At 35.3% G+C, this 22,895-nt stretch overlaps 1 protein-coding gene across 3 annotated transcripts in view; it reads left to right on the top strand.

Annotated features, from left to right (window-relative positions):
- Window positions 1-22,895, top strand: part of NBEA (neurobeachin) — a 763,072-nt gene that overhangs the window by 632,678 nt on the left and 107,499 nt on the right. For all 3 annotated transcript variants that reach the window (XM_011943032.1, XM_011943033.1, XM_011943034.1), the window contains one exon: window positions 10,286-10,398. In XM_011943032.1, coding sequence (XP_011798422.1) covers window positions 10,286-10,398 — 113 coding nt within the window. The remainder of the gene's footprint in view (window positions 1-10,285; window positions 10,399-22,895) is intronic.

Here is a 22,895-nt window from a genome sequence, read left to right as displayed (position 1 = left end):
TTCTCTGTATGTTCTTGTGTAACATTTTTCCATATTCCCTGTATTAGGTTTTTGTATTATCTGCTCTTGAGAGGCCTATCAAGACTTAGTATCATTAGACACCATTAGATGGACTTACGGATTTTTTTCCCTTGACTGTGCTAGCTATTTGGAACTGTTGGATATAAAACTGGAGGACAGGGTGATATACCTCACTTCCAGTTCAGTTTCCAATGTAGCAGGCATTCATATTAAATGGTTTTGCTATTCTAAAATGAGATTTTCTCCAGGTTCTGGATGGAATGTTTTCCAGTTCATTGTTGTAAAGGTCTCTTCTAGTCTCCATCCCTTCCCACTGCATTTTACTCATGTCAGGTCAATTTCCCACAGTGTGGTACAGTACCACCTACTACCCACTTCATGCCTGTTACTTTCTGGGAGTCTCTTTATCTGTCCAACTCTGGAAAGGTTGCTGTGTCCAAATCTGGGTAGAGATAACATTGTCATCCCTTCTAAAAGTTGCACCTGAGCAGTATAGAGCCTAATATGCTTTTTTCTATTTGGGACAATCTTTGGGTTTCTGAGCCAGAGCATGCAGACTGTAATGGGAATTAAAAAGCATCTTTCTATTCTTTTTTGAATCATTGAAGTCTGTTTTATTTATAACATGAAGATTATATAGGCCACTGATTTTTTCAAAACTTACTGGGTACCTCCTTTGCAATTATTATAACTAAACATGAAAGCCTGACTATTGTAAGCAATGGGATGAAAATTAACAATAGGGACTAGGAGCACAGAACACTTAACAGTCTAGATGAATTAGTGAAATACACATAAATAAGACATTTTAGAACAGCTGATAGTAAATGCTGAGTCATTGCTACAGTGAGTGCTGCATGAGCTCAGCAGAGGGGAGGTATTTTAAAATGTGTTTGGGGAGAAAAAAAGAGAAGAGCTTCACAAATTTCTGCCAGTTGTATATATATGGTGTGTTCAGTGGACAGAATTATCATACCATGTCTGGAGTAGAGAATTATATATAATTTTAGAGCCTTAGAGAAGAGCCAGATTTATAAAGAGGTTTTTTAGGAGTCAGTATAGTTTTGGAGTAGAAGGGAATGTGATGTGGAGCTTTAGGAAAATTAAACTGATAATTATGTATGGCATAAATCAAAATTGAGATTCCTTGGCATTAGTGCTATAAGGAGAGTATTACAGTAGTAATAGTAAATTGTTACTGGATATTTACTATGTACTACATATTCTAATTTTCTCTGACTACAGAAGCAAGTAAAGTATGGTTTCTGCCTTAAAAAAGACGTAATATAGTGAGGAAACAGAGGTACACCAGTAATTCCACTAAAAAGTATTAGAATGAGGAAACAGACATGTACACCAGTAATTCCACTAAAATGTATTAGAATGTATAAAATTGTGTGCAATTTTATAATGTATAAAAAGTATTATAATGGGAGTATATGTGAAGCCATTTGCGGTTGTCAAATCTAGAAACCATTATTTATAACTAAGAGATCAGAAAAAGCTTCCCATAGGTGACATTTAAATTGGGAATTGAAATATGGTTAGGAATTCACTAGGAAGTAGGCAGAGGGCATTCCAAGAAGAAAATGTGAGGTGAAGATTTTGGATGAGTGTAGTGGCAGCAGGTATGGCAAAAAGAGAGTAAATGACACTTGATACAATATCATTATACAAAAAAGTTTCACTGTGATTTGCTCTAGTTCAGTGGTTATCAAAGTGTAGTTCCCTGACCAGCATTATTACCTTGGAGACCTGTTAGAGTTGCTGATCCTCAGACTCCTCCTGAAACCTAGTGAATCAGAAGCTGGCAACCTGCCTTTCAGCAAGCCCCTCTAGTTGGTTCTGATACAAAAAGTTTGAGCACAATTGCATTAGCCATTTAAGATCTAATTATCAGGAGAAGATTTGCATATAAAACATTTAAAACATACAAGAAAGTATAGGATTAAGTGCCATTCAGTGTAATACAAGTTTAGAGAAGTGAGAGATTAATATGAAAGTCTACTCGAGGAAACCTTCTTGGAAAAGATGAGCTTTAAATGAACTCTTCAAGGATTTTGTCAGATGTAGATGACTATCCAGGCAAAATAAACCTTAATAAGTAGAATGACAATTGACAAAAATTATGAATATGAATATCCTGAGGTACTCTCCCTGGATATATTCCTATTAATTTAATTCTTCCTTTGCCATCATTCTGAAACTTTAAATAGGAATGCCAGTTTAAACTGAGCACCAGCATTAAAGACATGGGTGGTTTTATTAGAGAAGCTTCAGTAATGCCATGATTGAATACTTGTTAGTGCAGCAATTAGATTTGCCCGTTTTCCTGATTGGTGGACAGTGTGTATCCATTCATCTCTTCTTATCAAATCACCCTTCAGAGTTCTCTTATGATCCTAAAATAAAGGGTGCTCTAAAGATGTTAAGTTGTACCAGTATCACTTCAACGAACATGAGTCCTAAAAATAATCATACTAGTTTATAACACTGTTTTAGGGATACAGTTATTGTTCAGGAAATACTTATTTCATTTGATTGATTGAAACTTAGGATTTATCGTTTCTAGATAGGATGTTAGTCTTCTTTTTGACGAATTGTAATTCTTAGGTAATCTAAAGCCAAGAAATGGTTGGCTTATATTTTGTCATAATATTTTTAAACATTTTTATTTTATATCAAGATTGAGAACAAATAATAGTATTTTTATTATGTCTTTGTTTTGTTTTATTTTTCCTACTGAAACATTTCTTTGTTAATAATAAGAACTCAGAAAGCATAGAAAATAAGTTGATGATTATTCAATGATTTATAATGTACCAAACATTTTTCTAAGGTCTTTATATGTATTTGCTCTTTTAATCCTCACAATAGCCCCATGAGTTAGGTTCTGTTCCTATCCCCATTTTACAAAGAGATGAGGTGGAGAGTAGCCAAATAACTTGGCCCAAGTCACAGGGCTAATAAGTGACAAAGTCGGGATTCAAACCTGGGCAGTTTAGCTCCAGAGTTTTCATTCAGTTACTACGGCATACTGTTCCAGGATATTCCTGGGACCATACAGCTTCACCTCCAGTCACCAGCCTTAACTTATTAACTGCTTTTAAAACCTAAATAATTAGTGATTTAAAACAATTTTGTCAATTTTCTTTTACATTTCATCAAATTAACCCTTTGAAGTTTATTTACTGTCATGACTCTTGTAGATACTGATATTCTAGCACTAGATCTGGGCCTGGAATTATTATCTTTAATGTAGAAGCTAGCCCTGTTTTCAGTTAAGCTTTAGATCAAAAGACAGAGATCTACTTGAGGATTTTTATTGGAAAAGCCCTTGGGATCAACATCTGGAGGGGAGTGAAGAAATTAGAACCGGGCAGAAGGAGGATTCAGACCTAAGTGTAGTTGTGACAAAGGCTTCAGTAGATCCCATGGGGTGCCTGGGCTAGGCTAACCATTCAAAGTTGTCTTGGCTTGAGGCAAGGGAGCCAGGTCTTCATTACCTCCACTCTGCAGTCATTGGATGCAGACTCCTGGGAAGGAGACATGACTTCGGACTGGGGGCTTTCTTGTAATGATAGCAATTCTTGGAGATGGGTGTAGCTGAACACCACCAGCCATCAACACCACCAGCCATCAACACTCCCAGCATCCACCATACCAACAGTTCTCAGACTTCAGTGTATCCAAAGCAAGATTGCTAAAACACAGATCTTTGGTCCCCACTACCATAAGTTCTGATTCAGTAGGCTTGGATTGAGCCGCAAGAATCTGCATTTCTAAGAAGTCCCCATTTGATGCTGATGTCATTGATCTAAGGACCACACTTTGAGAATTACTGCCCTGTATCTATATTCTTTAAAAGACATACCTAAAACTAATTTTATTAATCTTCATATAGCACTGTCAGTATCACACATTTTGACTCTTATGATAGGGCATCCTTAGCATTTTATGTGCATTTTAATCTTCCCAATGAGAAAAAAGTTTTGCTCAGTAAATACCCATGAAATTAAGTTCCTTAATATTTATTTTTGTAAATATTCGCAGGATTTTATGATCTATTATGTAAATTCACTAGAATTACTGGACAAGGAATTTTTTAAACTTCTTGGATTAAAGAGAATTTTTACAGAATTGGAATATGTTTGAAAAGATGAAACAATCTTTGCTGGCTTCACATGTTTATTTGAATGGTTAGCCTAGCCCAGGCATCCCATGGTCAATGTGACCTAATAAATTTCATATTTTCTATAAATATTCTCCACAAAAGTTCTATAAATAATTCTAAGACTTAGATTAAAACAGTACCAAACTCTACATTATTGGTTACTGTCTTGCACTCTCAGATTTATCTTTTTTCCCAAAAATATTATTTTAGTATGAAATACAAAGTACATTTTATGACCCATTTCTTAAGGTGTCTCATACTTGACCAATTTCACTTTTCTCCTTTCTACATGCTTTTAAAAATAAGACTCTGTATAAAGCACATGGTCACAGTATCATAGTATTAATGCATTATGCAGACTTTTTACACCCTCCTGTCATATGTGTACATATGCATAATTGCATATAAATAAACTCACATTTACTGTATGTAAGTTTTGTAAACATACTTTACATAGTAACAGAAGCTTGTCAGATATTCAGGAAACATATTTAAAAGACATCTAAAATTCCATAAATGTGTTCTTAGGCTTTGTTTTATTCTATTTATAAATTTAATGAATGTTCATTTTAGAAAATTGGAAATACGAAAAATGGTAATTTTAAAAATTAAACCACTCAAAATTCTAACCGTAAATATCACAGTCAACATTTGGGTGATTTTTCTGTCTTTCTTTCTCTCTGTGTGGTGTATCATTGGGAACCTGTAATGTATATAGGTTTGCTTTCTGCTTTTTCCATTTCACTAAATATTCTTTGGAGGCATGACTTTTAAAACTACGTGAGAGTCCAGTTTAGAAATATGGCATAATTTATTTAGCTATTCGTGAAACACTTGATTTTTTTTCAAAGAACATTACATTTTAGATGATTATGTAAAATAATCTTAATGATACTTAGAGTTCTACTTAAAATGTGGTTTCAACTTTCAGTTCCCAGATTGACCTGATTTCGGTTCGTTTTCTGAAAAATACAACCTACACCTTATTTTATACCTTTTTAGATAATATTATGGAAAAGATGTAAAAACCTGTAATTCTTGCATTTTAAAACATAGGAGAGTGACTGCTAATGTAGCTTTGTATAAATGATCCCCTGTTAAACTTGAGATTTTTTTTTTTAAGCATTTTGAGTTGTTTTTCATATGATCAGCTAATGAATTCAGCACGACTTCTCCAACCCCAACCTTTTTCTCCTGTTCAGCATTTTCCACTTTTTTACTCTGTGATGAACAAGCCCTCCCTGGTTAATTATGTATATATTTAGCTACTGCATGTGTTGGGCTTATTATTGTCATCTAATTAGATGTAACTTGAACTGCTTGCTTCTAGAAAAATCATTAAAAATTCTTTCCTAATGACCTAGAGATGACAAAATGTCTGTAAAGTGTGAAGAAGCAGACAAGCACAGGAACATCGCTCTTAAAGAGTGTTAATCCAGATGCTGCAATCATCTAATTAAACAATATTTTGCTGTCATTAACATTTTCACCAAGGAATTGCAGTTATAATTTCTTTGTCAGCTGTCTCTAGATCACTTTACCTTCAAAACCAAAGTGCCATATAAAAACATTAAATTGGATGGTTTAATTAAAAAGTTTTTTTAATGAAGAAACATATCCAGTGATTCTGAGATCTCATTTACTGTGTTTCACTTTTATTATTTGAGTAGATTAGTGTCATAGGCTTGCAGTATTTAATATTCATCTTCTAAGATAAATTCTTATAAGCATAGTTAGCAAAATAAAGTGTACATATGTATTTTTATATATACACATGCATACACATATATATACACATACACAAATATATATATACTTACCACTGCTGGAAAAGGAAAGGACCCTACCAATTATAGCACCAGTGTATTTACTAAATATCAACTATCCTAAAGAAAAAACAAAACAATTAGTAAATAAATATCTAGGTATGTCAGAGCCTAACAAGTATTACTTTGGAAATATCTCACTTTTTGGATGATTTAATGAACAGTATTTTTTTATTCATTTCACAAAGGTGTTCAGTAAAGTAATTAAAGGAGTAATGCTAATTCATGATTAAAACATATCAATGCAAAACCCCAAAGTGCCACTTAATCACTCTTTTTTTTTCCGTGTAACGTTAAATACATTGTGCATTTTTAATTCAAATCAAATACATATATGACTGTCCATTTTGATAGGCTCTTATACAGAAATTGTTATTAAAAATAAGCATTGGCCGGGCGCGGTGGCTCAAGCCTGTAATCCCAGCACTTTGGGAGGCCGAGGCGGGCGGATCACGAGGTCAGGAGATCGAGACCATCCTGGCTAGCGAAACCCCGTCTCTACTAAAAATACAAAAAACTAGCCGGGCGACGTGGCGGGCGCCTGTAGTCCCAGCTACTCAGGAGGCTGAGGCAGGAGAATGGCCTGAACCCGGGAGTGGGAGCTTGCAGTGAGCTGAGATCCGGCCACTGCACTCCAGCCTGGGCGGCAGAGCAAGACTCCGTCTCAAAAAAATAAATAAATAAAATAAAAAATAAATAAATAAAAATAAAAATAAGCATTAATGTCATATTTATTTATAAAGTTTATTATATTTATTAGAATTAAAATAGTGCTATAAATCTATGCTAATTTAAAAATTACTAAAATTGGCCAGGCGCTGTGGCTCAAGCCTGTAATCCCAGCACTTTGGGAGGCCGAGATGGGCGGATCATGAGGTCAGGAGATCGAGACCATCCTGGCTAACACGGTGAAACCCCGTCTCTACTAAAACATACAAAAAGCTAGCCGGCTACTCAGGAGGCTGAGGCAGGAGAATGGCGTAAACCCGGGAGGCGGAGCTGGCAGTGAGCTGAGATCCGGCCACTGCACTCCAGCCTGGGCAATAGAGCGAGACTCTGTCTCAAAAAAAAAAAAATTACTAAAAGTTTCTTCTTAGCACTTATTTTCAAAGGACCACTCAAAGATTATTTAAAGTGAATTGCAAAAAAAAAAAAAATGCAGGACAGAATAATAGACATGAAATATGGTTACTGGCATCATTCGTTTTATGTATACGTGTGTGTGCATTTTTAAATAATGCTTTTCTTCTTTGTATTTCTTTCTAAAAATAGCATTGTATCTTTTTTTAACTTTTATTTTAGGTTCAGGCGGTACATGTGCAGATTTGTTATGGGGTAAATTCCATGTCATGGGTGTCTGATATACAAATTACTTTGTCACCCAGGTGGTAAGCATAGTACCCAATAGGTAGTTTTCGGATCCTCACCTTCCTCCTTCCCTCTGCCCTCAAGCAGTATCCTTTTCTTTCTTAGAAAATCATTTCTATTAAAAGGCTAGGGTCTTCAAATATGGTCTACATTTTTATGCTATTTGGATTTATGCAGTACATTTAAATACTGGCTTTTTATTTTAACAGTTTTCCTTAATATGTAAGTTATAAAACTTCATCAGAAATTATTTTAACAATTGTGGTATCTGCTTTTCATCTATCAGTTAATTTCTTTAAGTAATATATGTTATATCCAGATAGGTAGCATCAGCATTATTCTATTAAAAAATACACACTGGAATACTTGCTTTTCATTAAAATCTCTAGATTTTTAAGTAGAATAGTTCCCCCCAGAAAATGGAAGAGCTCTAAACTCTGCCATGGACCCATTTAGGATCCCAGAAATAGCTCTCTCTAGCCAATCTGTACTCTTTGTATATATACATATAAAAAAAAATACTGAGCTCAATTAGGTGTCCTAGGTTAGCATACATATGAACTATTAGTAATAAATTTTCAAGTTTAGAATTGTACAGCTTTTATTTTACAGTATTGGTACTGTTTTAGCAGATTATTGTCATGTACCAAAGACTTTAATATGGCTCCAAACTCTCATTTAATCTCATTATTATTCTTCACCATAGACTTAAATACAAGCAGGTTCATCGATTGCTTGAGCTACCTAGCTGCAGACATTTTCTTCTAGTTTAATGTAGACATTCACAGTATCATTCTCTCTCGTATATACCTCTATGCCTTTGCATAATCCTCACCCTCTAAAGATAATGTTCTGCAGTTTTTCTTTACTTGACTTACATTTGTTCATCTTCTGAAATTTGGATCATTGTATTCCATTTTTATCACATGCATATCCATTCCATCAACAAACATTTATTGGGCAGATGGTATGTGCCAACACAGAGAGATTTAAAAAACAAACAAACAGCCCAGCCCTGACATTTATGAGTTTACAGACTGGTGGAGAGGCAGAGAAGTAAATGGTGATGTGTGTCAGGTATAATAGAGGTCTGTATGAGAACTCTGGTAGGGCAACACAGGGGAAGCCCTAACCTAGCTGTAACCTCATCCCAGTAAATGCAAAGTGGAAGCAGTATTCTGCTGCCGTTATCCACAGCTATATTACATACTTACAGCAGTTTATACACTTCAAGCAATATGCAGTTTAGTTGTAAAATGCAAAGCTTCGTATAATAAACAGATAAAATGGTCATCAACAAAATGTTTTCTAAATGTATTAATTAATTTGGTTTGGTGCTTACAATTGCAGATTTTAGTTCTTACTCAGATTGTAGTTCTTTTTTTTAATATTTCACAGTTATGTTTTCCAACTGCTATAAGAGCAGTTATCATTTAATGTAATTTCTTGATGATGAACAAGATAATGTCTGCATATCTATATTACTGTGATAGTACATGTGGTGTGTGCAGCCACGGCATACTGGATGAAATTCATATCACTAAATACCAGTGAAATAGCTGTTTTGTGTGAATTTTAATGGAAATTTAGGAAATTACTGATAATTGGATCATAACACATTTTTATAAAAATAATTTTGTTCAACAAAAGTTTTCTTAGGATACTGTTTCTTTAATAGCCATTATTTTAATTTCACCTGATCCTCTGTTTTTTCAGTTCCAGTTTGTGAGGGGGGGCACAGCTTGCTCGCCTAAACTTTCCACATTCCCACTGTGCCTCAATATCATACCTGAAGTGTTTAAGACATTCTACCAAAACATAAACAGACATACTCACCCTAAGATCCAGCAGTTCTTCACTAAGGTGAAACAATGTAAGATTAAAAAAAATCCTGAACTTAAGGAGTGAAAAAATATATGATTGACATCCGCCTCTGTACTTTTTCATCCTAGCTTCAGAGTACTTCTGTCCACTTGCAAATTCTCTGCATTCATTCTTGATATAAGTTTAACATAGTATTCTGTTACTCTAATATAATTTCTCGATATATATTCATTATAATAGAATACCATCACAGCCGGGCATGGTGGCTCAGGCCTGTAATCCCAGCACTTTTGGAGGCTGAGGCGGGCAGATCACGAGGTCAGGAGTTCAAGACTAGCCTGGCCAACATGATGAAACCCCATCTCTACTAAAAATACAAAAATTAGCCAGGTGTGGTGGCATGTGCCTATAATCCCAGCTACTCAGGAGGCTCAGGCAGGAGAATCACTTGAACCCAAGAGGCAGAGATTGCAGTGAGCCAAAATCGCACCACTGCACTCCAGCCTGGATGACAGAGCAAGACTCCATCTCAAAATAAATAAAAAATAAATAAAAGATAAAATAGAATACCGTCACCTAAGCTGCAGATGTGCAGGTCATTGGGGTGACTTCCTCCATAATTACTTTCAGGGCCTCTAACTGACAAGGCTCTGCTTCCAGGGTTGCAATATTATCTACATCAGCAGAAGAGAGATGAGACACACATGCAGGAAGTTTCAGTGGGCCATGCCTTGAAGAGACTTTGCTCACATTCTGTAGATTAGAACTAAATCCCATGGCCATAGCTACTTGTAAGGGAGGCTGAGAAATGTGGTGTAGCACAGGAAGATGAGAATCAATTACAATAACCAGCCAGTAGTCTCTATCACAATCTTATAAATAGTAATTCTGGTTATGTTTTAAAACAATTGAATGAACTCACTTGAAAAGCACTGTTATCAGAGTTAAAGATATGGTTCAATAAATAAAAAGTTACTTTTCTTCTGAAATTCAGTAGATGCTTTGTAAGAACAGAAACTATTTCATAAGCATTTTGTGTATACAAATTTTTATTTCTGTTTTTCTTTACTAGGACGGACATATAATGATCTGAACCAATATCCAGTATTTCCGTGGGTGTTAACCAACTACGAATCAGAAGAATTGGACCTGACTCTTCCAGGAAACTTCAGGGATCTATCAAAGGTAACTTTTAAATATATAGAAGTCAGCTTTCTTCATAAGGCTATAGTCTAATAGTATTTCTTTCAGAGTATATGTAGCCAGTTAATGTTTGTAAGAAAGTGAAAGTGGTTATCCTGACTTACATAATCAGTTTCTAAATCTTACCAATTCTTAGCACAGGAATGAAGCTACAAGAAGATAAACTAGTACTAGCACAGGCAAAATGAAATGGGTGTTTGAGAAATAGCACATGTAGGGAGAGGTTTCTCATATATCCTAGGCTTTAAAGTCAAGGTTAAAAACCTAAAATTAGTAGAAAATATGATGGCAAATCATTTATGTGATATATTCCTTAGATGATAAGGCATGTTATATTGACCATAAAATACACACATTGTAGGGAAATATAATACTGAAAAGAAAGTCAGTTAAGTTTATCAAGTGTCTATCTATATACGAGAGAGAAGATATGGTCCAAAAGATGGCAAGAAAATGGTGCATAACGGTAATAAGAAATAAAAGGCAAAATTTTTTATTAGCTTACCTCATTTGTCCAGAGGAAACTACAGTGTGATACTAAACTTTGAAATGCAGTGAAGAACTGGGAACTAAGCCCAAAAAGCTGCTCTCTAGTCTAAGCTTACACCAGAGGCTTGCCTTAAAGTTTATGTATGTTAGCCATAGTTAAGCCTCAGCCCATCGACTTTTAATGTATCTCTCTTTTCTATAAGACTTGATTGCCTGATTTAGCAATCCACAGAAAGTTGAAAGGTATTTGTGTATACATTTGGTTTTGGGGGGCAGGTCTAAGCGGCTAATGGACAAGAGCAGCATAAGCTCTGTGAAGTAGGGAACACCATTACCGCCGATTTAAAATGAATCCCGCAGATAGTTTTGAACTAAGCATGCCTGCTCCTGCCCCTTTTCTGGCCTTTGAAAGCTACACCTATCCAAGTTGAAGTTCTGTATTGCACTAGTTACTAGCTGTGTGACCTAAAGCTAGTTTCTCTTGGCCCATTTGTAATATGAGAATAATAATACTGTCCCATGTCATATAGTGGTACAGAGCTAATGACATGTGTATTTAAAGAATATAACACAGTACTTGGCACATAGAAGCACTTCCTGAGTATTAGCTATTATTGTTACACATGGAATATTTCTTAGCCTCTTTTGAAGACTGTTGACTAATTTTTTCATGTTCTTACGTGTCATTCAGTCTCCAGTTCTTTTATTTTATATAACTCCCTATTAAATTTTAGTTGGTAGCTGATGGATAATTTTAGCTGTGGTAGTATAGATGTTAAAGGGACCTAAAAGATCAGTTAGCCAACCTCTTACTGAGAGTCACACAACTGGTAGAAATAAATTGCTAGCAAATGAATTCTAATATGTTTGCAAATATAGTAATTCTTCCAATGTGAGTCAACCAAAAATTTTTAACTATTTACCACATTCATGTAACTAAATTATTCAAGATAAGTTAGATAGAAGCATTGTAATTCATGCAGCCTGCCCTTCAGGAACAAATCTAGTTATAGATTATCTAAATGAAAGATCAGTCCCCACAAAAATTAAAAATAAAGTACGATATTTTAGAGAGACCCACACGAGAGACAATACATGCAGGTTGAGTATCCTGTAGCTGAAATGCTTGGGACATGCAGAGTGTTTTGGATTTTGGATCTTTCTGGATTTTGAAATATTAATGTATACATTATATACTTACCAGTTGAGCATCCATAATCTCAAAACCCAAAATCCAAAATGCTACAGTGTTTCCATTAACCATCACATCAGTGCTCAAAAACTTGGATTTGAGGCATTTGAGATTTCAGAATTTTTGATTAGGGATGCTCAACCTGTAGTGATTAGGAACAAGAACTCTGCAGCTACACTGCCTACATTCAAATCCTCATTCTGCCATTTACCAGCTGTGGAGCCTTAGACAAGAGTATTTGTTTCTCTTTGTCTTAATTTCCTCACCTATATAATGAGACATCAATAATAATAGGGTTGTTGTGTGGAGTGTTGGATGGGTTAACAAGCATAAAGGACTTAGAATAGTGCCGGGCACATCAGTGTTAGTCAGTGCTACGTATATGACAATAATAGAGTGGTGAATCATTGATATAGGCCGTATGCTTTGAATTGTATTTCAAATAATGATGATGAATATATGCCACTACATCCATATTGGATGAGAATGTTTGAATGGCATGCATGCCTTGCCAAGGTTGGAGTATAATTTTGGGGTGTGAAGCAAAACCAAACTAACTTATTGATGTGAGGATGAAAACTGTTAAACTTGCTCTTTGACAAAATCTTGTCTGCATGTATTTTATTTAACATTAATTGAATAATCATTACTTAGACATTATAAAATATATATACGATAAAAATTCAGAGTATAGATTATCAGGTAGCATATTAAAACCTCATATGATGACTACTATTATGTCTATTGTATTATTTTTAAAACAAGGAAGGAAGTTCTTTTTCTTCGAAATCAACTGGGATACTGTGTTTAAAGGAAACTTACAGACTGAAGCTCCTTTTTTCTCTCCATCTATTTATTCATTCTTTCAGTTGTTCAGTGAACAAATACTTATCACACATGTGCTATAGGTCAAACACTCTACAAGTGAAAGAGTGTACAGGAGTGAATAAAGCAGACATATTCCCAGCCACTCGGAGTGAGTTCAGCCCAGAGCAAAAATGAAAACTCAGACAGTTAACAGCAATATGAGAGGCCAGCTTTACAAGATAGGTTTAGTGGGGACTGTGCCTCACTGGGGAGTACAGGCTCAGCCTCGCTAAGACATTTGGATTCAAATGTTGTTGAAACCTAGCCCAGCCAAAGAAAATGTGGCACTCATTATGATTAGTATGGTTTATAAAAGGCATCTATTTACCACATATTTGCTGGTAATCATAGATTTTTTCCATTTATCCATGTCGGAAAAAATGAGTTAAAATAAATGAGGAAGTCACTGTTTCTACAGTAACTGAAGATATAAACATTTCAAGGGGTTTTTTTTGTTTTTTGTCTTTTGTTTTAGACAGAGTCTCGCTCTGTCGCCCAGGCTGGAGTGCAGTGGTGCGATCTCGGCTCACTGCAGCCTCCACCTCCCGGGTTCAAGCGATTCTCCTGCCTCAGCCTCCTGAGTAGCTGTGATTACAAGCTCCCACCACCACACCTGGCTAATTTTTTTTTTTTTTTTTTTTTTTCTTTTTTTGAGATGGAGTCTCGCTCTGTCGCCCAGGCTGGAGTGCAGTGGCGCGATCTCGGCTCACTGCAAGCTCCACCTCCCGGGTTTACGCCATTCTTCTGCCTCAGCCTCCGGAGTAGCTGGGACTACAGGCGCCCGCCACCTCGCCCGGCTAGTTTTTTGTATTTTTTAGTAGAGACAGGGTTTCACGGTGTTAGCCAGGATGGTCTCGATCTCCTGACCTCGTGATCCACCCGTCTCGGCCTCCCAAAGTGCTGGGATTATAGGCTTGAGCCACCGCGCCCGGCCATTTTTTTGTATTTTTAGTACAGATGGGGCTTCACTATGTTGGCCAGGCTGGTGTTGAAGTCCCGACCTCATGATCCACCCGCCTCTGTGTCCCTAAGTGCTGGGATTACAGGCATGAGCCACCACGCCCAGCCCAGCCCACTTCAGAGTTTTTATGCTAACCTGTGTAATGTGTATTTCCTTTGGCAGAGCTTTTCCTTTTGTGCCTCATATGTGCTCCTCTAATTTTATATAGTGTTAAGTAAATAATACAGGTAAACAGATGGAGCCTAAATAAATTAGACAATATGACTAGAAACGGTCGTTTTGCAAGCATGTGGTTCTTCATGCTGTGAACAGTGGAATTCATGAGCACTTAAAAGGTAGATAGCTTTTCTTCAAATTTTACTATATTCCATGCTTTAGCAATTTCTCCTTTCTATTCTGTCACCCTAGCATGATAGGAAAATGTTAGCAAATTAAAGCCTGTTGATATGTTAATAAATTACTTGTGCATTGTTCCCATGCTTCATTGAATTTCTTAATAGGAGCTTCTTATAAATGGGCTAGAAACCTGAGACTATCCTGTGTAAAATCCATCAATAAACAAGATTTTAATGTATTAAAATATATCTTATTATACGCCTAATGGGAAAATGACATTTGAAGTATAATAATATAATTGGAAGGAAAAACTACTATAGTGCAATATTATCACAATGAAGAGATGCCCACTAAGAAGCACATGAAATTCTTGTAGTTATAATCGATACTACACATGAAAATATTAATGCAGAATTTTACTCTTCAGAAGCTCAAGGAAGAATTGAAATACGTGAATGATATAACCAAAAGCATTCTAAAAGATCTCTAACAACAAAAGTAGTTGTTTCTAAACAAACACTGGGAGTCCTGATCCCAGTAATAATTCTTAGCAGTGAATAAATCTAGAATTTGTTTCAATAAACATGTGGTACCCCAAATAAGTTCTATATTCTTTACTATATGAAAGAATTAAGAAACTATGAAATGTACAATGCCAAAAAAATAAATATTTATTTTCTTTCTTTATACCACCACATTACATAGGCTTCATGAAATTCTGTGTTGTATCAGTTGGGAAACTTTTGAATGAACGTTTCAGAAAACACAGCTGAAATTGGCTTGAACAATAATGGGAATTGGGGAAAAAAATCAAGAGGTTGTAACTGGAACATGAAAAGAATGTAGGCTTCACTCAAATATTTGTTTCTGTGTCACATGTTATGCAAACTTAAGATATTTTCTAAATTCTCTGAACTTGTTTGCTCATCTTTAAAATGAACACAATCATACTTACATAATAGGGTTGTTAAAAGATTTTAACACCGTAAAGTAGTTAAGGCACCTAGTATAATGCCTGACACACAAGTGGCATTCAGTGAGTGGCAGTGACACAGCAAATTTCCATAATTGTCAGCTGAGAGTTCACTATCTTTGGTATGATTGACAAAAACCTAGTGAACATTTGTTTGATTCCTCTGAATTTATTTTTTATTCTAACAAAATTAAAAAGTAATGCCATTTAATAAAATATTTTGAAGTCAATAAATAATTCTGTTTTATCATCTATTTGAGTTATCAAATTATCAAAACTGTAACATCAAAACACTAAGGTTATATTAAATGTTTATTAGAACTTTAGATGCACATTTATTTAGACTGAAATATTTTTTATTTATAATATTCTTACTTGTTCTTTGGCCCACTTAATTGAACACTTGGAGAGCACAGGAGCAAAAGAAAAAAGTTCTTTATCAGTAAGATTTTTTTAGACCTCTCATTTTATTAGACATCATAGGTTCAAGTTTTATTTATTATGTGTACAGGTTAGAGGCTATGTTTATTGTTTTACATGAGGGACAGCAGATGAAATAATCTGCCTTTGACCTATCTTTTCAACACCATCCAACAGTGGGTTTAGAGATTTCCTCCCCACTTGATTTATATAGATATTCCTTATGGAGATGTAACCTTATGGTGAAATCTGTCTTACAACATGATATATGCTAGTGTTTCAGTTATTTACAGATACTCATATGAACTCGACTCTTAAAGTATAGTGGTTACATGACTTTGACGTGAAGCACAGTCTTCTGCTCATTAAAGTGTAAATAGAATTTTCCTATTTCCCAGTCATGCCCTCTGATAAGTGAAATAGTTTCATCACAAAACCAAGTCCTACTCATATTGACATGAACATAAGACATCACATGCACACACCCATTCATCGAGTGGAAAAAACAGATTTTGTTAACACAGGAGTTGTTTGACTGACAGATGATGATAAGCATAACCATTTTCCCAAATTATTATGCCACTTAATAAAAGGAAGTGATAATGCCTTGAGGCTTTGAAATGTGATAATGCAAATGGATGCACTGAAGTGTGAATACTCTTCAACCATCCACCCTTGATACTGCCAAATGTCTATCTACCACATAGAAAAGAGTTTATATTGGTAAGGTGGGGAATCCACGACTCAGAAATCTAGAGCAAGTTGGTTTGTTTTGTTGTTGTTTTGGTTGCTGTTGTCATTTTTGAGATGGAGTCTCCCTCTGTCACCCAGGCTAGAGTGCAGTGGCACGATCTTGGCTCACTGCAGTCTCCACTAGAGCAAGTTTCTATGGTTATTTTATCTTTCTTTTTCACCATAAGTTAACAACATCTGAAATTAAATTAATTCCATTTACTTGATCATAATCTACCTAATGCTTAATTTTAAACAACGAAACAGGAAGTATGGGCAAAACTACTAGGTGTGTTAGTAGTAGTTAGGATGATATAAAACTAAAAGATAAAAGTGTAAATGTGTAAATTTAATTATATACCATCTGCCAAATAACCCTGCTGCCAAATTTGAAATATTTGTTTCAATGTATGTTGAATGCTGCCTTAACATATAACCCACAGTATGTTGAAAATTGTTTTCATTAGACTTGCTTATATGGCAGTGCTGAGGGACAAGGTATTGATTGGCAGTGTTTGGATACTGTTTTAAACTCATGGGATATTCGTTTATTTAAATTAATACTTTTATTCATTCATTCTTTGTTTCATTACACAAGCATTTATTGCTAACCTACTCTGTGCCAGACACTGGAGATACAAAGGCAATAAGACTTAGTCCATACCTTTAAGAAGTTACAGTCATTTTTTTGTTTACCCAGTGACATATTAAGCTATTTTCCTTCTAATTGAAAAAATGAAAGAATCAAGAAAAGTGCAGCTAAAAAGGTAGACTTCACAGACGCTGGTAACCAGAAATAGTGAAGTGTTTTTGTGTTTGTTTATATCTCCACTGTTGCTTGTTGGAGACGTAATAGGGTGACAGGGAGCTTTATAGATTTATACAGAACTTCCAAAGCGGTCCTAGGCTCTGTTTGCTTATACTAAATGTCTCTTTATCCTCTTTTCTTGTTCCTTCCCACTTAGCCAACTGAATCACCCTTTCAGAAAAAGAGAGAGAAAAAAAAAATCCTATAGAGCCTGTTCTGCTTTGAAAATTTTAGGCTGTTAAAGAAGGAACTGAAAACAGCAGGAACGCTGTTTAGTGTATGCTCTTAGAAGAATCCTACCTATGGAAAGGAAAAGAGAGCCTGCTTTATGCACTTTAATTTCACCAGCCGCATGTCACCTCTGTGTCTAAACCACAGCATTATCATGCAAAACTAGGTCAAATTCAGTCTCCTTTAACCTTTCTTTCCAGCTGAAACAGAATATTAAGCAGTTAGAAGTGATCTTGAAACTAATTTGTAGCCCCATCATTATCCTACTTAATACCTGGAAAACTTCTAGAACTGACACATGAAGATTTAAGATGCTCCACTGTTTGTAGGTGAAAGTGTTTACTTTTCACTAAGATATGTAAAACTAATTTTCTTAGGAACTATCTTGGGATAATGATAACAATAATAGCCAATATTTTGCATGTGTTTATTATATGCCAGGCATTGTGCTAAGCATCTTACATGGATTTTCTTGCTTTACTTGCACTGGTTATATAGATTGCATTTTCTTCCATTTGTTACCTATTATTTCTCCATAATACATAGGTAGGATATTCTTTAAAAAAAAAAAAAAGCTAGTGATCAGTTTCTCTTCTATATGCCTTTACCTTTTCTAAATGCCCTGGCAGTTTTTATACGCTATCAAAAAAAACAAAAACAGAAACAAAAACAAAAAAACACAAAGAAGGAAAGAAAAAGAAAAAAGAAAAACTCTCCCTATTATCCAGTAAGAATGAGCTCTTTTAAAATATCCTGCACATTGCTCAGTCATGTCAGATATGAGCAGAGGAGTCAAAAGAAATGTGGTCAGTGAGCCATTCCACACCTCCAAAGCTTTCGGTCCTTTGTGGGACTCGCATTCCTGTGAAAGTGCTTACAGCTGGGTGTGGTGGCTCACACCTGTAATCCCAGCACTTTGGGAGGCGGAGTCAGGAGGATTGCTTGAGGCCAGGAGTTTGAGGACCAACCTGAGCAACATAGCCAAACCCTGTCTCTACAGAAACTTAAATTAAGTGCTAATAGCCTTTTTTTTTTTTTTTTTTTTTTAAATTTCACTCTTGTTGCCCAGGCTGAAGTGCAATGGTGCAATCTTGGCTCAGTGCAACCTCTGCCTCCCGAGCTCAAGCAATTATCCTGCCTCAGCCTCCCCAGTAGCTGGGATTAAAGGTGTGCACCATCACGCCTGGCTAATTTTTGTATTTTTAGTACAGATGGGGTTTCACCGTGTGGGCCAGGCTGCTCTCCATCTCCTGACCTCAGATGATGCACCTGCCTCGGCCTCCCAAAGTGTGGGGATTATCGTCGTGAGCCACTATGCCCAGCCACGTGCTAATAGATTTTGCTAATGCAACTTTAGATGAAAGATTAGCTTTCTTCATAATATACTCAATTCTACCCTGTGGAAAAGTATAAAAAGAAACACATTTAATTAATAGAAAAATATAATCTTAACACTTCTCTTTATTAATGTTTCATGACTTCAAGTTCTGTTCCTTAATAATGTATTTGAAAATTGTGTACTGATTTGCTGAAGTTCAGAAGAGGATGAAAGGCCATATTAAGCCAATTAACAGTATAAAATTGCAAAGGGAATGTTTAATCCACACTTACGGAACACAATTTTAATGTATTTTAGAGAAACAAATTTTCAAATCATTTACAACATTCTTATTTAGAACAACCCAAGACATAGGAAAGACTTGAATTGATTGGAAAGGTTTTGCTTGTTTTTGTACTCTATTTTAATTGATTTTGACTTTATGATGAAAATTTTTAAACAAAGAAAAAGTACCAGTTCCTAATAACAATACCCATTAACCAATACCTACATGTTATAATTATTGACAGTTTAGCTTTTATTGGTTTACTGAAGTGTTTAAATAAATATATCATACTTTACCCCTAAATATTTCAGTATGAAAAATATTATTTTCCCATATAATCAGATCACCATCATTACATCGAACGAAACTAATGACAGTTCCCTAATATTATCTAACACTGTGCCTATAATCAAGGTTTTCTAATTATCTCCCATGTGTCTTAAAAATTGTTGTGCTTAAGCCAGGATTCAGTCAGCGACCACACAGTACATCTGATTCTTCTGTCTTATTTGTCTAAGGTTAGAATAGCTCCCAGCCACCCTATCACCCCCACTTTTTTTTTCATGATATTGACTCATTTAAGAGAGCATGCCAGTTATCTTATCGAACATAACAATAACAGCCAATATTTTGCATGTGTTTATTATATGCCAGTGCTAGGCTTCTGGATTTGTCTTTTGTTCGTCATGTTGTCATTTAACTCACTGTAACTAGTAAGGTTTTGATGTATGCTGATTCAAATATCAGTGAAGATTGGTAATAGAAGCTTTTTTTTTTGTTTTTTTTTTTGAGACATTGTCTCACTTTGTCACCCAGGCTGGAGTGCAGTGGTGCAATCTTGGCTCACTACAACTTCTGCCTCCCAGATTCAGGCAATTCTGCTGCAGCCTCCCAAGTAGCTGGGATTACATGTGCCCACCTCCACGCCTGGCTAATTTTTGTATTTTTAGTAGAGATGGGGTTTCATCATGTTGGCCAGGCTGATCTCGAACTCCTGGCCTCAAAGTGATCTACCTGCCTCCGTCTCCCAAAGTGCTGGGATTACAGGCATGAGCCACTGCCCCAGCCAATAATAGAAATTTATATTTGGAAATATTTGGTCAGTAACACTTACTAGCCAAAATAAAAAGTTACTATAGTTAACTTAAATTTATCAAAGTTAAAATGTTCACATGTGAAATATATTTCTGGGTCATATAATTGTAAAAGCCATCTAAAATTCTCTCTATGAGATAAACCAAATTCATGATTAAACAGCAAAAAAAGAGCATATAGGGAAGACTAAAGTCTCCACATTCTCACTGCCCAGAGACAACTATTGATATACTGTCATGTATATTCTTCAAAAAATAAATTATACAAAGTAGAATTACTTGATCAAAACTATATGAATTTTTTAAATATTACCAATTTCCCCCACAAGAAATTTGTACCAATTTATTTGCCGACAGCATTATGAGATACCATGTTTTCCAATACTGAGTATTATAAAACTTAATAATTGTTGACAATCTAGTTAGTAAAAATAGTTTTTGTCTGACCTTTTAACAATTGTGAGTGTACTTACAATTTTTGATTACCTATAATAGAAAGTCAACTTATACTGGCTTTAATTTAAAATAAAAATTTTATTAGCCCATATAACGGAGAAATCCAGGGATGGGTCAGTTCAGGAAAACTCGATCCAAGTGTTCACCAGAATTATCAGGATCCACACCTCTTACTTTTCTACATTGGCTTCACTCTCAAACAGGCTTCCCTGTGTTACAGTAATGATGTCTTTGTAACCCCGCTAGAGAAAGAGCTTTTGCCCAGATAGTTGCAGCAAAGTTTCATCCGACCAAGTTGAATCACATGCCCATTTCTGCAGCAGTCATAGTGCCAATGTGAATAAAATACTGTGATTGACAGGTCTAGATCCCATGCCCACCCAGGGAGTCAGGTAGTGAGGTCAGCTCACCTGCACCAGGTGGGGAAGGAATGGTTCACAAAGGAAGAAGGCATAATGAATGCTAAACAGTGGTAAAGAATAGATATCCATTACATTGTAGGAACTGGTACTATTTTTTCTTATATATATAGGAAATTGGCATTTATTATTCTGCAAATTGCCTATTCATCATATTTACTCATTTATTTAATTAGATTGTTCATTAGCTTCTTATTGATTTGTAAGAGCACTTTTTTAAGGAAACTCTTATGTGCTATGAATATTTTTCACTTTGTTTTGTCTTTTGATTTTTGCATAAAATTTTTTTCTAAAATTTCCGCATAGAAGTTTTATATAATATTATATAATTGGGTTAATCAGTCTTCATTCATTTAGCATTTATTGCTCACTTAAAAAGGTTCAGGTACTATAGGTGTGAGAATAAAGAGTTGAATAAAAGACAGGAAGTTTCTTCGAAGGGCTACACTACTGGGTTAAAAAGGTTAGAAAGTTGCCTATTACCAGATGGTGTCATGTAAGGATTTACAGATGCAATTTGAAAAACCTCCAAAAGAATGAGTCGAAGTTCCTTAGTCAGATAAAAAGGGAGCCCGGGAATTTACTTGAGCACAGAAGTGTCTGTAGGTATGATTTCTATGTTGTCATAACAGAATTTTCAGAATGATGACAGGTAGTTCATGACTGAAAAAAAAGGTAAGAACTCTCAAAGCCTTTTCGAAGGATTTTCAAGCCCTTGATTACAAAAGATAACAAGATAACTTAGGTATCTTAGAAGTTCAATGTCTTATAAGTATTGAGATAACTAAAAGCTATTGTTAGAAGCCAGACAAATGAGTCAAATGTACCCAGCTTCAAGCTGTATCTAGCACAGAGCTACAGCTGGTTCTGTAAAACGTCTAGCCACTGACTAGCAACATGATCTTCATTTGACTTTTCTTCAGTGTCCTCATTTGTAAGGATTTGGTCAAGTAGGCTTGAATGTTTCCTTCCATTTCTGCGGACCTATGAGGAATGAGGAATTAAGTAGGTAATTATAAAAGAAAAAAGTCACATCAAGGGCCAGGCAAACTGGCTTACACCTGTAATACCAGCACTTTGGGAGGCCAAGGCAGAAGGATCACTTGAGAACAGGAGTTCGAGACCAGCCTGGGTAGCATAGTAAGATTTCATCTCTATTAAAAAATAAAGTCACATTAAGATCAGAATTTCATATTTAGCAATGAAAAAGCAGTGCAGTAGTGTAGAATGTGGAGACCCAGGTACTTATTTGCTCGTCATGAAATTAGGTTCATATTGAATGCCTTGCTGTCCTCAGAGACTTATGAAAATCAATCTAGAAAATGGATGTGAAGACAATATGTTTCACAAATATATAGTATCATCGGCAGTTGTAATAGCAGTAGTAAACTCTTGAACATATTATGTGTGCAGGTTTGAGTATTCCTTATTCATAATGCTTGGGACCAGAAGTGTTTCAGACTTCAGAGTGTTTCAGATTTCAGAATATTTGCATATACACAATGAGAGAGCTTGGGAACAAACCCAATTCTAAACAAAAAATTATTTCATTTCATATACACCATATTCCATATAGCCTGCAGGTCATCTTATACAGTTTTTTTTAAAAAACTATTTTGTACATGAAACAAAGTTTGTGTTAAGTACATATGTGTGGAATTTTCCACTTAAGATGGTGTCATGTTGGCATACAAAAAGTTCTGGAATTTGGAGCATTCCAGATGTCAAATTTTTGGATTAGGGATGCTCAGCCTATGTAACAGTATCAGTAACTCTGTGCTCAGACTTTTATGTTCTCTAAAAGTTCTTCTGATGTTTCATGTAATACCATTTATACAATATGTTTTCTTTCTATAATTTTTGCAGTCATTTTTACTTATTAAATTTATATATTGTA

This window comes from Colobus angolensis, unplaced genomic scaffold, assembly GCF_000951035.1.
Source record: "Colobus angolensis palliatus isolate OR3802 unplaced genomic scaffold, Cang.pa_1.0 Scaffold214, whole genome shotgun sequence".
In the NCBI taxonomy this organism is placed as follows: Eukaryota; Metazoa; Chordata; class Mammalia; order Primates; family Cercopithecidae; genus Colobus; species Colobus angolensis.
Note: the sequence above shows the minus strand (reverse complement) of the source record. Positions and strands in the feature narration are given on the sequence as shown.